The sequence below is a fragment of the Mugil cephalus genome, chromosome 23 (genome assembly GCF_022458985.1).
Source record: "Mugil cephalus isolate CIBA_MC_2020 chromosome 23, CIBA_Mcephalus_1.1, whole genome shotgun sequence".
Lineage (NCBI taxonomy): Eukaryota > Metazoa > Chordata > Actinopteri > Mugiliformes > Mugilidae > Mugil > Mugil cephalus.
The window spans coordinates 4,993,015-5,009,353 of NC_061792.1; the positions used below are offsets into that span (position 1 = coordinate 4,993,015).

General features: G+C 42.1%; 1 protein-coding gene across 4 annotated transcripts in view; it reads left to right on the forward strand.

The window, feature by feature from the left end:
* LOC125000900 (receptor tyrosine-protein kinase erbB-4-like) overlaps positions 1-16,339 on the forward strand; it is a 264,556-nt gene that overhangs the window by 110,170 nt on the left and 138,047 nt on the right. For all 4 annotated transcript variants that reach the window (XM_047576651.1, XM_047576648.1, XM_047576650.1 and 1 more), the window contains exon 2: positions 14,854-15,005. In XM_047576651.1, the coding sequence (XP_047432607.1) occupies positions 14,854-15,005 (152 nt within the window). The remainder of the gene's footprint in view (positions 1-14,853; positions 15,006-16,339) is intronic.

Below are 16,339 nucleotides of genomic sequence, written 5' to 3' on the forward strand. Positions count from 1 at the left end.
CAGCCGCCGGGACTAACACAGCCGGAAAACACTCGTCTTTCATGGGTTTTGTGAGACCCATAGACATTTCCAAGGCATGCGCAAATGATGGACATGGACAGATCGAAAAGATCCGGCAGTATCCCTCGTCTCTATCTCTGTCTCTCCCTGGCTTTCTTTTTCTCTTCCTCCTTTCCTTCATCTTCTCTCTACTGTCTGTAGGCGGAGGCTTTTTAGATGATAAGCTTTTAAGGAAGCAATTTTCGACCATTTGCTCGACCTTTCGCGCCCCCCGACCCACATCTACGAAGGCACCTCGAGTTCTCGTGGTGACTTAAAGGCGAGCTCAAGCCTGCTATTTTTCTATTAATAAGTCAAAAAGTAATAGATTTAATAGAGTTAATTAAATTTGTGAAAACCATTGCCTGACCAACAAGACACACATAAAACCTTACTGTAAACGTTCATACGAAATACCCCACGCTTTTTCCTCACCCTCAATCACTCCCTTCCACCCCTCCTTGCCCAGCATATACTCGCAATTCCTGACTCATCAGACACTATTGTCATGCAACCTCCATCTGCGGGCACACCGGGCTAAATTATTGGCCCCTTTTTAATAAGGCTATGGATTGTTTGAGGAATGGCGCCGGTGCTGCTGTTGATTATATCGAAAGCCCGTTGTTTTATATCCTGCGAATGTCAGATTTCTGCTATTTACATCCCTCAACTCCTGCACGCCACAGAATGGTTATTGATTTGCCAGAGATTAATGGGAGGGGCCGCGTGGAATTAAAAACAAAAGGACAAAAAGGGGCGAGCAGAGGAGGAGGAGATATTGAGGAGACCAAAAAGATAAAAGGTGCAGAGGAAGAGTAGATGACAAACCACACTTTTACTGGGTTTCTTTAAATTCAAGCCGTGTTAATGTCACAAACAAGTGATTACTCGCACCGGATAAATTTTATGGTAACACATACACAAAAGCCTCACTTGGGTGTCCATCTTGGCCGCGTCTTTAAATAAAATAGTTCCATATTTCTGTCCTGGCGTCTGTTTCTCAAGCAGTTTTCAACGGGCTGGGATTCAGTTCAAGACGTGGCGTTTGATGCCGTTGCCATGTTTGCAGACGATTGTCTCCATTGAATTTTTACGCCTGCGGCTAGAATCCATGGTCAAGCGCCAGACTGCAGCGCCGACTTATTCCAAGCCTTCATCTTATTCTGTTAAAGGAAAAAAAAAAGGAAAAAAAAAGCTGCCCCCCTCTCAGACACTCTGTTTCACATCAACAATCTGTGATGTTCAAAGCCTCCTTGCAGGAGTTGCAATGAAATTCTGTAATGCACTGCTTTAGCGAGGCCACCGTTTGTTTTGTCGACTGTTTTTGAGCTTTGTTCGGGCTTGCCTGCGAATTCTCTGAATATCTCTGAGTCATTCTCCTTTTCCCAAAAATGTCTTGTTGGTTGTTTTGCAAGTAATTTGCATTTAAGAAGAAGCTTACAGGGGCACCACACAGCCTGATGCAGCAGTGGGAACAAAGTGTTGAACTTTGGATGTACAAGCTTGCGTTTTTCTCTTATGTCTCTCCATTAGGATGCACTATAAAAAAAATAACCCGACATATCAGCATGATTCTCAGTTTCTTTAATGTGTAAATTAAGATTCTTCCATTGTCTTCTCACATATGTTTCTAATACTTGAATCAAGCAAAATCCTAAGCAGGAAATGAAGTTAAGAAAGTAATGGTTAGCTGTGACTTTAAATCCTTTAAATGTGACCTTTTAAACTATGATTCAGTGATATAAATTCATAAAATTCTGCTTTTCTTGAAAGTGGTCAATGAAAAAAAGACTTTAACCACTTTTTCCCACCATTGACTTTATCCTACATAGACGAAGATGAAGCCCCAGTTTCGGGAGTTAGCTTAGCTGTAGGTGAAATCAACTGCACCCTCTTTTCATTTAAGGTAGCCACACACCAAGCTGTGTGTGGGGATCCATAATATTGAGAATGTAATTTCGCTAGATAAGTGAGGTATAATAGGAAAAAAATACCTGGGATGGGCAAAACCTCTGATTTCCTGAAGCTTTTGAGTCATTATCTTAATTAAAAGGCACCCCTCTACAGTTGTTATAAATTGTATATATAAATAAGTAGTTCTAGAAACAAACTTTCTGTGTGTTTCTGCTGTAAAGTCGGACATTAATTTGGATTGATTCGCTTTTCTAGACAGCCTCAAGTGGCCATTAGAAGAACTGCAGTTTTTGGATCTTCACATTTTTGACACTCTGCTGTAATGTCCGATACCACCGTGTTCTTTCCGATCCAATACTGAGTAAAATTCAGGCTGGTATCGACAATACCGGTCCAATACCGATACTTTGAGGTATTTGAAATCATAGCTTCATAAAGAATACAAGGCATCAGAGTAATTTATTTATTTATTTATTTATTTATAACTCAGAAGTATATTGAGATAGTGGCCTCATTACAACAGAAAAGTGAAACAGAGACGCAATCATACAACATATGTAAAAATGCTGTTTCAAACACTAAAAATAAAATGAGCAAAGTAATAAAACCATTCAAATAAATTATAGTTTAACTTTAAAGAACTATTATAAAATGAAAACTTCTGACCCTCCTCATCATAAATGCCTCGTATTCTGTTTTGTGGTTTAACCAGAGGTGTTTAACAAGGTTTGTTGTGTTGCCACAACTCAATAGTTTAGTTACCTTCCACTGTGTTCCTACATTACCTCTAATGACTGAAGTATTGATATTTTGATTTGGGAATCAATTTTAGAGCATAAAGACCTGGTATCGGAAGTATCGTTATTTCAGTATCAATGCATGGCTGAATTGGGTATAGAAATTTAAAGACAGCCCAAGCAGAGTACCCTGCACATTTGTCAGTAAATAACTGAAAATCATTTACGTCCTTTGTTTCTTTTGTGCCGTGACCAAGCTCCGAAGGGAAAAAGAGAGAAAAGTGCGGAAAAAGAACGAGACGGAGGTGAAAAGTGATCGAGTGATGCTGCAGGAGAGAGCAGGTGAAGAGGCAGACCTTGAACAACGCACGGACGACGACTGAGTCGGGAGAAAAAGTGCCGTCCAAAAAAAAAAAAAATTGATAGAAGAGAGAGGTTGGGAGGGAGGGGGGAAATGCGAAAGAAAAACAGAAGTGGAAGAGCGTTAAAAAAAAAAAGATGACAGGAGCGGAATGAGGTGGCGCTGGGAAGACGGAAAGAGGAAGGGAGGGAGGCCGGATGGCGACCGGGTGCAGATAGATGAATGACATTTTGGATTCTCTCAGCAATAAAGCGCCTCCCTAGACGCAGGCTGTCTGGGTTTAGATAGAGGCCGTCACACTGAAGGGCTCATTTGCCTTTCAGTTGCTCATTACATCCAACCCAAACTTATTTCCTCCTCCGGGAGGCCGGTTCCCCCTCGGTGCGCTAACTGTGTGTTTACATGTGCGTGTGTGCATACGCGCGGGATCCAGCATGTGCTACTTCTTATTTTCCTGCGCGTGTGCAAGGGTTACACCGCGTGTGTTTGACTGTCTGTGTTTCATTAAGTGCGACATGTTGGTGTACACAATCTGCATGCGACCGCTGTGTTTCGAATAATTCAACGGCGTGCACACACGCAAACGCCGCACATACTTACACCAAAGGCGCATCCTTATATCGAAACACAGAGGCCCCACAGCATAAATGTTCTCGAACCTTCCTTCGTAATGATCCCTCCCATATGGTTCCTTCTAATATTCTGCTTGGAGCCAGCTCACTGGAACACACACTACTCATGGGCACGCACGTTATACTGCTAGTGTGTGTGTGCGTGCGTGCACCAGTCACAGGCAGACCTTCTGTGCAACATTAACTGCAAACCTCATTTCCCCACAAAGAGAAGCCACTGGCTGAAAATTGGCTGGGACGAGTCATTAAACCTGTGTCTGACACACACACACACACACACACGCATACACACACATCTGTTATACAAATGACCCCCACTCACCCACCTGTGTCAGTGTAGCAGGTGATATCCCAGCGCCCGCTGAGAAATGACTGCCCTTTTGATGAAGGAGGTCCGGCGTCCGTGTGTCACGAACGTGCACATCTGCATTTCCTGATGTGCGTTCGCAACAATAAGCGACGGTGACCGCGAGGACTTACGACACATGGTGGTGTCCATGCGAAGGAAAAACAAACAAAAACAGCAATGTATTGTGAAACGACAGAGGGGAAAAAGAGGAAAGGGGCGAGGGAGAAGATAAAGGGGAAAACAGAAGAAGAAAGAACGTAGGTAGTTGGAAAAATCACAGGAGCACATAGAGGAAGAGGAGCTACGGAGGGGGGGCAACAGACGAGTATGAAGGGGAAGGGGCCCCCGCTGAGACATGATTGATGGCTCCCTACTGAACCCTACTGGCCCCAGATCAGCAGCCCAGATCTGTCGGGGACAATTTGAAGTTGCGGAGGAGTTGGGATACCCCGATGAGCAGAAACTGATGAACATCCCTTACATGCGGTGGCCTTGTTTCTGGACTGAAGCGTGCTCGAGTTTGGCCAAACTTTAATATAACTAAATGCACGTTTGATACCTTTAAGAGGATGCCTGCAGAATCTACCGCATCATTTTGGGAGGCTAGAACAAATGGCGAAGATTGGAAGTGGGCTGGGAATCAATGCGGCGCACTATCACACATTTTCTTGGCAATATTGTATCGATACGGCAACAGCAAGTATCGATCTTTTAGTATTTAAACTGCAAAAAAGTTCTGGAAAAGTATCGCCTATTGCATTTTCAGTCCTTTAAATGGCGAAGTTGCACAGTTTGCAGTTAAGTTGGACGAGACTGTGATACAACATTTATGACAGGTTTTTATGACGGTGTTGGCTTGACGGCCCTGTTTTGCTGCAGTATAACAGATTGAAGTGAGATGAACAGACTGAGACATTATTTCATAAAAGTCATATTGACAAAGTTGTCCTTTATGGACATAAATTGTGGAACGAAACTAAACATGTAAAGTTTTTCATTGATTCCAGTGATGTTGCATTGTAATAATATTGTATTGTGTTCCAAGTATCACAATAGTGTCTTTCAAGGATAATCTTGCTTTGTCTTGCATTGTGCTTAAATCATAATAATGTAGTATTTTAATAAAATTACCTTATCATGATCATGACGGTTATCATATGGTGACTTAAATATTGAGGTTATGTCGTTTCATAATTTCGTATTGTTGTAATATAGCATCACAAGTTAAATATTATGATATTGTTTTGCGATTTATCATGACAGCATTATAATGTGACAAAAGCGTTGTGATAATATTTCATTGTGAAAATATCAGACTTAATTGCGATAATGTTTTATCTTAATGTTGTTTTGTGATAATGCCATATTATGACTTAAATATCATGATAATATTGTGATATATATATATACATATACACACACATACATCGTGATATATATATATATATATATATCACATTATCATGGTCTGATAATATCATATTGTGACTAAAGTATTATAATATTATATTGTCATATATATCGTGACAATAGTGTATCATGATATTGTAATCGCAACTTTTCTGGTTGAAAACATGACTCCATCCATTCCAAGATCTTTCCCAAAAATTGAGCTCAACAACTTAACTGGAGCTGATTAAAGCGCTTATCATGGTTATCATACTATTTTTAGGTATAAGATAAATATTGTGTGGGCCATATGTGTGATATCTTTGTATGAGTTAATTAATTATGTGCATCCTAAGTATTTTTTTTTTTTTTTTGTCAGAGTTGATATTTAGCATAAAAAGGCAATAATTTAAAAAAAAATAAATGTGACATGGCCTCAAATCAAGCAGCACCTCCAAAGAGAAGGATATGGAGAGGGCGACTGATTAGGAATGGATGGTTCCTCAAAGACCCGCTGCCACTTTTCCAATTTGCAAGTTTTTAACAAAATTAAAGCATTTTGAATTTACACCAATCTTTTATACAGTTCTGTCGTGTAATTGTTTCTTATGCCTGGTATTGACCTTGTGCTCAGTAATTGCTTCAGTAATTTTGGTAAGTAAGTTTGGTAGTGAAATCCAGTCACACTGAATGAATTGAACACGTAGTGAAAACCTCAAATGTGAATTGTTTCACATAAAAAGTTTACAGGGGGTCACAGTGACCCTTTATAAGTATATAAAATATCATAAATTTGAGAGTCTTTATTAAGCTCCTCTAAAAGTTTTACCATTCCATTAACCAAGGGCGATCTGCTGCGTTAAAAAAAAAAAAAAAAGTTTCCTTTTCATCTTGTAAGAGTTTGAGTGTCTCATTTTGGGATGAAACTCTTCATTTCATATACCGTAAGCCCATGTGAGCCTATAAGCCTGTAAGCGTGGCTGCGTCGTCAGCATCACCTCGGGAGCTGCGTGGAGATGATGATGATGATGATGATGATGATGATGAGGGGGATGAAGGTCTGTAATAACCTTCCGCCATTTGTGCAGTCCAGATTCCTGAGGTGTTTGAAGCCGGACGTGTGGGAGGGAGTCAGCTGGGCATGTGTCGATGGTGTCTATAAGGCTCTGGATGCATTTCCTAGTCTTGTTGACTCGCTTTGCCAGTGTGTGCATTAAACGTGAGCGACAATATTTGCAGTTTATAGTGAAGCAAACGGTTTAAACTGAACTTTTTTTTGTAAGTTTATGTCCCTTGACGTTGTATTTCCTGCCGGAAAAATATTAAAAATGTTATTTTGTTATTTTTCCAAAAGAGATGGAATTAAAAAAAAAAAGGAAATTAATTTTTTTTTTTCAGTTTCAAGATAAATTGTACAATTTTTACACATTCCGGCTCATTTATGAAAATTTAAAATAAAATTAAATAATAAATTATTAAACAATAAATGAACATGAATTGAATGTTTTCATTTGGACTGATCAGGGGAAAAAATCATTTTAAGGACATTACCTTAACTTCTGGATTTTTTTATTTCACCAATATTGGTTCTAAATCAGTTATATAGATGTGATTTTGTTTCAGCTTTCAAAACAATCCAAAACAGTCCTTCTTTTCTGTTCTTAATTCCTTTTCTTTATTGGTTTTGAAAATAAAACTGCAAAGCTTTGTTATTCATCAAGCAAATGTGAGTCGTGATAGGAAATTTCTGAGGGTAAGGTACTCATTGGAAAAAACTATAGAAATTACTTATATTGACCTTTTATTGATGGGCCAGTCCTGAAGCAGCGTGAATAAAGCCGCATAACTCTTAGAAATTGTTCCCCCGGGATACATGATTGACATCAGCTTTGTCCTAATAATAATAAAGCGACATAGGTCTTCAATAGGCTCCATTAGGTGAACGAGTCAACTTCTTCAATGGGTCACAGGGTCTTGTCCTGCATGTGATTATGGTTGTGTGACAGAAGGGCCGAGGAGGGCAGAGTTGTACTGTATGCCATTCTTCCTTCCCACTGTGACAGTCTCCATTATCCAGCCGATAACAGAAGGAGAAACAGAATGGGCGACCCTAGGCATCCCCGCTGAACTCCAGTCTTGACCTCAAAACTGTCTGACATCTGGTCTGTATGTAAGACCTTGAAGAACACTCGCTGGTAGGTGTTCGACCAGGGAGATGATCTTCTCAGGAACACTGCAGTGCCTCATCAGCTGCCACAGGGTCTCTCTGTCCACACTGCCAAAGATCTTTTCATAGTCAGTGAAGTTGATGGTTTTGAAGCTCAATGTTGTGTTTCTGTATGCCGCCATCTTGGTAATTTCCTGGCTAATTCAGAAAATAGACTAAGAATTGAAGCTTGAGAGGAGCTTAGTAGGTTCGGGTGATGTTCAGACAGTCAGATATAAATTATGCTCCAGCAACTTATCTGCCGCGCCAATCACATTGTTCTGGTCTCGTCTATGCAGCGATTGACACATTTGAGCACCTTGAATTTGTCAGGTGTTGAATTAGCTTGTAATTTTTGTATTTTGTTTTCTTTTTTGGCTTGAACTATCCAAAAGGAATTTTACCAGGTCCTAATTATAATAAAGCGATATAGGTCTTCAACAAGGGACCCCTAGAGGGTCCACGGAGGTACCGCTGCGGGGTAGTAAAATTTTTGTTTGATCAGACTTTGTTATATATATATATTTTTTATTTTCCCCCAACAAATTTAAATTTATTTAAAGCACTAGGCCGAGTTTAATATAGAACACATATAGTCGTTAAGGGGTCCCTACTTCATCCCCAGTTTTGGGGTCCTTGGCCTGAAACATTGAAGACCCCTTTTCTAAGACGAAAAAGCAACACTAAAATCCTGAACGGTCATTAGACACCGTTAACAAACATCCTGTGATATCCCCACTGACCCGTGCGAGCCCCTTGCGCCGCTCCACGTTGTTACAATTCTGCGCTTTCAAAAGTGCATCTTCTCTGAAAATGCGCCACAATAACAAAGAGAGACGCCGGTGACCTTGCGCGTGGGGGCCCTGAAAACGACTACATATGTCACGTTTGCCTCCAGCGTGCCGGCCCCTGCTGCCACCCCCTCGGCCAGCAATTACACAAGAGAGCGCAAGAGGTTCGGACCTTTAAAGCGCACTATCTTGGAGGTCGTGTCAATTTTGTGTCACAAATGGAAGACATAAAGAAGTGCTATTAGGCATCGGATGCCATGTCTGTTACGTGATAAGCTATACATTCATTTCTTTTGAAAATTCTTTATTCACTAATTACCTCTCCTCTTCGGTCTGGGGAGGAGTTTCCACTGTATCCATCACGACAAACAACACCGTTTAATGTTCAGTCTCGTTACACCAGGGCAGAGCAGGGGGAAGAACAAGAGAAGAAGAAGAAGAAGGAAGAGGAGCATGATGAAAGAGCAGAGATGGAGAGTCGAAACCAAAAGGGAGTCAAGATTGTAAGGAGGAAGGAGAAGAAACAGAAGAAGAAGAATAAACAAAAGAAGAGTGGTAAGAAGAAGAAAAACATGATGAGGAGTAGACGTGGATAATTAAAATCAAAAATGAGGCAGAATTGGACGAAGGATGAAAAAAGTCGGGGAGGAAGAATTAAAGAACAGGAAGTGTAAAAGGAGAAAGAGGAGGGAGGAGAGGAAAAAGGGAACAAAGATATAGGAAAATGAGGCAGGATTATAGGGAAGGAGAAGAAGAAGAAAGAGAGGAAGGAGGAAGAAGAAGTGGCAGAACAAGAGAAAAGGATAAAGGAGTAGACGTGGATAATCGCAGCCAAAAGTTGGGTAGGATTGATAGAAGAAGAGTATGAAGAAACAGAGAGAAATTGCAAACAAAAAGAGGAAGTGGGTATGAAGAAGAAACGGAGGAAGAATAAAACTAAGAAGAAGAAGAGGTGGAAGAAGAAGAAGATGAGGAGCATGATCAGAGAAGACAGAATAAATTAATGACTCTGTAAAACACGCTTCTTCGCCGCTTCTAAATGTTTTCGCCTTCAGGAAGAACTCTGTGAAAATTCAACTGAAGGAGATTAGCCTCGGTCCAGTTTAAACTGAAAAAGAAGGCGATTTAACCGTTCCGTCCAGATTGTGTCCCCGTTTGTTATCGATCATTAGTTAGAAAACACGGGATCCCGGAGTAAATGAGGGCGCTCTGGAGATGCAGTGAGTCATCTCAGTCCGCCTTATCGTACGATGCCGTACTCCTGCCAGCAGCCCTGCTCTCCTTCATTCATCCTCCTCTGTGACTCTGCCTTTGTTTCATCCTTTCCTTCCTCTGTCTCTCAGAGATTGGGAAAAACTTAACAGAAATAGTTCAAGCCTGAACTGTGAAATACGCCTGAAGTGGTGCGCTGTTTATACACCATACCGAGGGATCTCGTTGGATTCGTATAATGGAGCCTGGCATATTCACAGATGTGTACAACATCTGTTTTCAGATTTGTGACGGCACTCTTTTCAATTAATTTCAAAGTTTTCACGTATCTTTCAGTTTCTTTCAGTCGAATTTGTTTACAACACAATGGCTATGATCGGCTGGAAGACTATTTAACAATGTTTCTTTTTCTGAATAGCCTAAATATGTCCTTAATAACATCCAAATGGGTTCATATTATGACAAGATATGACAAGGTATGAAAAAAGAAATTGACATCCAACTGAACCAGACTCATATTTCAACAAGAGGTGCTTTTTTGTAGTGCTATAACATTAGTTAGGGTTAGGGTTCCCAGTGGAGCATAGGCAACCGACGACTCTTCTCCATAGAACACAGCTTTGGGCTATCTTCTTCATCACGCTTCCAGCTGTTTTTGGGCCTTCCTCTCCACGACTTCCCCCAGGGGTTCCAAGTCGGGGCCTGGCGTGTGATGGAAGCTTCCGGTTTGCGCAAGGTGTGTCCATTTCTTGCTCTGTACTGGCTCCTGGCTCTGTATAGCTGATTTTGTCCAGCCATCAGATTCTGAAGATGTGCCTCAGACTGCTGTTAATGAATCTCTGGATGCTTTTAATGTTGGAGGCCCGATATGTTCTTCAGGATAATGAAGGCTCTTCTAGCTTTGCCTACCCTCTCAGTGACATCGCTGTCTAATAGATAACGCAGGAGGATGTAGGTGAAGGAGTCTATTTCTTCAAGGGGTCCGTCGTCTGTGGAGACAGGGATGGTTAATCCTCTTTGGTTTTATCGTCTCCTTGTTTACATTGAGACATGCTCCGAGGGATGTTGTTGATAGCTGGGTGGTCTTGTCCTGCATGTGATCATGGTTGTGTGACAGGAGGGCCGGATCGCCAGCAAAATCAAGGTTACCAAGTTGTGACCACTGTCTGCCATTCTTCCTTCCTGTTGTGCTGGTCTTCATTATCCAGCTGACAACCAGTAGAAACAGGAAGGGTGAGAGTAGACATTGTTGCCTGAGTCAAAGACCTTTTTAGTCAATGAAGTTGATGGATAGGGAGGAGTTCCATCCTATTGATTGTTCTACTATGATACGAAAGGGGTCAATCTGGTCAGTACAGGATCTTGAATTTAAAGACAAAACGTTTGCGATGGCCCCCATAGGGTCCTTGTAGAGGTTTTGAAGCTCAATGTGGTGTCTTTGTATGCCGCCATCTTGGAAATTGCCCAACTCCAGCTAATTCAGAAAATAGGCCAAGAATTGGAGCATGAGTGGGGCATGGGAGGTTCGGATGACATCCAGACAGTCAGAAATAAATTAAACTGGTGACTTAAATTTAAAATTCATCCCCATACAGTTACCATGTTACCAGGATTTAAATATATTTGCTTCTGTTCTGGGGATTGACTTGTTTTTGGAGCCATTTGTGGAAATGCAGTTTATTTACTTGCATGTTGGCTTCACTCTTCCCCTCTAAACTTTGAAAGCTTCCAAGTTTGAATATAAAAAAGGTAAACATAGCATTTTTTTTTTACAGACACCCTTGAAGAGGATATAGCGATTTGGGTAACTGTGGTTACTCTTTTAGACGACATTATTATGTCACACGCCCTTCTTGACTTTATACCTGTAAAGAGATTCTGTTTATTGTCCTGACTGACAGATATCGGCTCCCCTGCCTCCGACGCACAAAGACAAACTCACCTGAGCTGTCAATGTAGACATGCCCTCGCGTCACCCCGACGCGTTAATGGCGAACGAGGCAACAGCTCAATACTCGCATTGTCTGCCGCCGGTCCTGGGAGAAGGGAGAGCGCACCGAGCCAGAGAGAGATGGAGAGAAAGGGGTCAGAGACTGAGAAATGGATGGCTCGGAGAAAAAGATATTAGGGGGAGAGAGGGAGAGAAGGAGGCCGAGCAGATGGATCTAGACACTTTCGGAATGAGCCCGGAGAAAAGAGCATTTACAGTAGAGTGTGTCGATATGAATGCTAATGCCTTGGCATGTCATTCTCACTCTCACAAATACAAGATTGTGTCTTCTTTCTTTCTTTCTTTCTCTCTTTCTTTCTGTCCCCCCTTTTCTCTCCCTTTCAATTTCTTTGCTTGCCTCCCCTTGCTTACTCACCCTGAATGAGAGCTGTTTCTCTCTTTGTCTGTGTGTGTGTGCGCGCTGTCGGCTGATATTGGCTTTTGAGAGTTGTTTTTCCCCTCACTTTTCACCTCTCCCCTCTGATCTTTTATCAGACACAAACTCACACACACACGCGCACACACCTGCACGTACGTTTCAATAACAGATTATTGCGTACGCCCGCTAACCTTTCATCCCCGCGCGAGGCGAAAAACCCTCACACGCGCAGGCGTCCATCGATCGGACCAATTTTAGATCGCCGACTTCCTTCGAGTTTGTAGCCGCTCTTAAATCATTTCATCTAATAACTCATCTGTGCATGCGTGTGTGTGTGTGTGTGTGTGTGGTCAGCAAATCTCATTTATCACCATAGTCCAGCGCTGCCATTCTGTCCCTGCACAGTCGGCGCATACGGCAATATGGAGGATCACAGAGAAGAGGAAATCTGGTCTTTGCAGAGCCAACGATCCATAAAGCAATATGGGAGTTTATGAGCTCTCAATTGTTGTTCAATATAGGGGCAAGTTCAACTATGCAATAGGCCTTTGGGGTTTTTTTCTGTAATTGTTGTACTTGGGTGTGAAAATCTCCTCAGATTTGAAGGAGACGTAAAAAGCTCTGCTTTTTCCAGTAACAGTCGATTTGATCCTCATTCAAATGGAATGATCCCTAATATTCTTTGCGACACGTCACAACATCGGCCATTATTCAAGTGCTACAAAGATGCTACGTGTTGTTTACTTCTCCTCACGGTGGTCATAACGTTGTGGCTGATCGGTGTATATACCACACGAGGCTAATAACCAGACAGAACAGAACGTGCACTAAAGGATAAGGCATTTAAGTAAAGGGCCTGAAACAAAACGTTGCTCAAAGACAAAACTGTGCGTCTTTTAAAAACTTTTTTTTTGAATCGTTAAAGGCAAATAATTATGTTTTATTCCAGTGAATTTGTAGATGGAAGGCGTTTATATTTGCCTCAAATAAAACAAAAAGGAAAAGTGGCTAAAGTATAACACAGAAAGATTTGTGTATTGTAGGTAGTTACTGGCATATGTAATTACTGCAGTTTTTCTTTTTTTTTTGAACACTTTAAAGCCCCAAGGAATCACTTGTACAATACACAATGTTCCCGAATATATATATACACACATATATATACACGCATGATTCCCCCTCTCATAAAGCCCAGTCTGACCTAATTGGTCAGCTCCCATGCATGTTCAAGCCAAAGCTGGCAGTGCTGTTGGTGGGAGTGGCAATTCATTAGTGCACGCCCCCAAATGCAGGATGACTCACCAAATAGTTTCAGAAAATAGTTTTTGGTTTGTTTGTTTTTTCCGTAGTATCTTATCCTAAAAGAAGACTGGATGCGGTCAGATGGAATACTCAAAGCTTTTCAACTGGATGAATATGAAGCAATGGCAAAAACGGAACTGAAACTGTTTATGCACAAAAGCATTTTTTTGGAGCTGAAGAAAAAGGGTGGGAGGGGTGTGGGGGGGATATTCAGCTTTAAAATCTGTTCAAAAGTTGAATCCCTGACAGACTTTAATGAGCAGTTTAATTACATCCAGCCAAACTCCTGCCCGGTGGCGCACATACACGTAACACACACGAGCCTGCGGTAGTTCGGCGGCGGCGGTGGCAGTGGTGGCAGCAGAGTCGAGCAGATGGTTGCGCGACTGAGGATGGGGAGGCTGAGTGACTGACTGACTGACTAACTGACTGGTGGAAAGGCTGGCAGGGACGAAAAGTTGCTTGACAGGCGGAAACAGGGGGAACTAATTATAGTGGCGGCATCTGCGTTTAGTCAATTGTCATGGATTTATCAGTATTGGTGCAGATATACTGAGCAATTTGAATAAGTTTCATTGCTTTCTTTAAAGTGCCTTTTAACCATATTAGTAGTAGTATCACTTTTTACTGAGTCTGGTACGATGAGTGTCACTTACGTTCTCTTAGCACACACCCACTGTTGATTGAGTGGGAAAAGGATGTTTCGCAAAGGGAGCTGAAGGCCGTCAGCAGGTGTGGCTAAGACCGACGGACAAACCTTTCTGTTTCTAATTGCCTGCCCTTCCTGTGCACCGGCGGAGCCGCGTCTCCTCTCGCCATAATATCATCAAAGTCTTGTAATCTCGTCAGCCGAGCAAAGTCTCCAAGTGAAACCCGCCGTAAAGGTCAACCAATGCAATTTGAATATCTTTGATTAAACGGTGTGCCGGGTGCCAGAACTCAGACTGTAGGTCACTGCCTCAGAGAAATGATATCCGCCCCCTGTAACCCCTCATGTCCCCTCCCCGAGTCTTGCCGTCGGAGCTCCCTCATTGTCGAGGGTCACGTCTGCTGCACTCTTTCCAGCAATTTACGTAATCCCGACCAGACCCTCGGTTCCCTACCGCCGTTGCGTCTTCCTGCTTTAATCCTCGCCTTTCGTTCTAGTCACGCGAGCCGCACAGTTTTAGTGCTGCACTCCAGCTCTGAGTGCTTCTTTTTGGCACAGATTCAAACATTTTTCAGAGTGTATAGGCTCTTCAAAAGCCACTGAGCCATGCATCTGCAGATTGGTGTTGAAGTTAAAATTTCAGGAGGTGCAGTCAAAGAATCCTAGGGTGTTAGACTGAATCCCAGCAAGAATTATATTAGATATCAATACGGTCTAGCTTAGGTGGTGGACTGATCATTACATAGCTATAATAACTACCTTGAAAAACACTGAGTCCACGGAGTACATCGCTTGAATTGAATCCCATTGTGAGTGTGTCACCATATTCGGCTGCGCTAACTCGACAAATCGCCTCCTAAGTGACATTTGTTCTCTCTCTTTCTCCCTCTGTTGTCTGCATAGTGTGCCCCGGTACGGAGAACAAGCTGAGCACTCTGTCTGACCTGGACCAGCAGTACCGCACCCTGAAGAAGGTCTACGAGAACTGTGAAGTCGTCATGGGCAATTTGGAGATCACCAGCATCGATCGGAACCGCAACCTCTCCTTCCTCAAGGTACGGGGGAGGCCGGACTGGCCTGTGATTTGTATGTGTGCGAAGAGGCAAAGAGTCTGAGCACTTTGGTTTCAGGACCATGGACAGAGGCAGGCAGAAATGCTGAGGACTGAACGGTTCAACAGGGTGAAGTGGGGCAGGATGGGAAGCTTTAAACATTATGGGAGAAGATATTAGATGCTAAACATAATCATAATTTTGCATCATTACTGATGCAATATACGGCTATTTAGTACATTAATACTTAAATACATTGCTAGTGAGTAACAATAGTCATGTGATGAACACTTGTTGCACACAAAGGGACTTAAAAAAAATTGTTAATTTATTTTAGTTTTCCGAAAATAGCTGGAAATACACAAACCCAAGCACATCAGTGCAATGTGGCAAACTGCTTTAGGCTCTTCGGGGGTGCTGCAAATGATGCAGTTTGCGCCCATGTCCCATCCCAAAGGTCCCATAAGCCTCTAGTGCTCCTAGAGCTTTACTACTACTAACGATGAAATGCCACACTAAAATATTGCAGTTGACGTGCAAATACACATACGTCTAATTCGGGATTTAAACAAAAACACATGAAAATGGGGGGTGTTCTGTGTCCATCAATGTGTTACCTTTTAACATAATCACCTGCAGTTTTTATGATTGTTGTGCAATCACGGGTCGTCAATTCCTTTGTAGTTAACAGTTGGCTAGGGTTGAGGCTGGAGGACGTTCCAAGCTCTGGCTCTGGTTGCCTTTAATATTTCTAGCTCTGCATGGACAGAACTAGCTCTTCTTACCATCATCACCATTTAAGAAGAAAATACATTCTTTTGTACCATCTGGGCTCCACTGATGCTCAAAGCCCTCAATAAGCATAATGAATTTGGTCGAAAGTCCAAAGTCCTGAATTACTTTTCCTTACTGTAACAGTTTGAGGAATTATATGCTTGACACACATCAGTCAACTGTATCTGTAGCTTCCATTGGTTGTAGCCTTGATTGTGAGATTGGTTCAACCTGGTACCCGCCCACTTTGTGCTATTTATAATTGCTGCAAATTCCAATAGGGTACTAAGCGCTGTTTGGGTTCCACCTTTAATATTTCCTCACCCCAACTCTTTCGAAATGAAACAATGAGAAGATAGAAATATAGCAAATCTAACGATGGAATTAGATCTTCTTGCTGTCACCAGCGTTTAGGAAGCTCAATCAGCATAGCGGATTTGGTCGTAGATACCAAAGTTCTGGATAGTCTTCCCTAGCTGTCACAGTTTCAGGGAGTATGCGTCAATCAACTACATCAATTGCTCCCGCTAGTATTTGCCTCAGTTGTCCAAAAGCTGAGATGA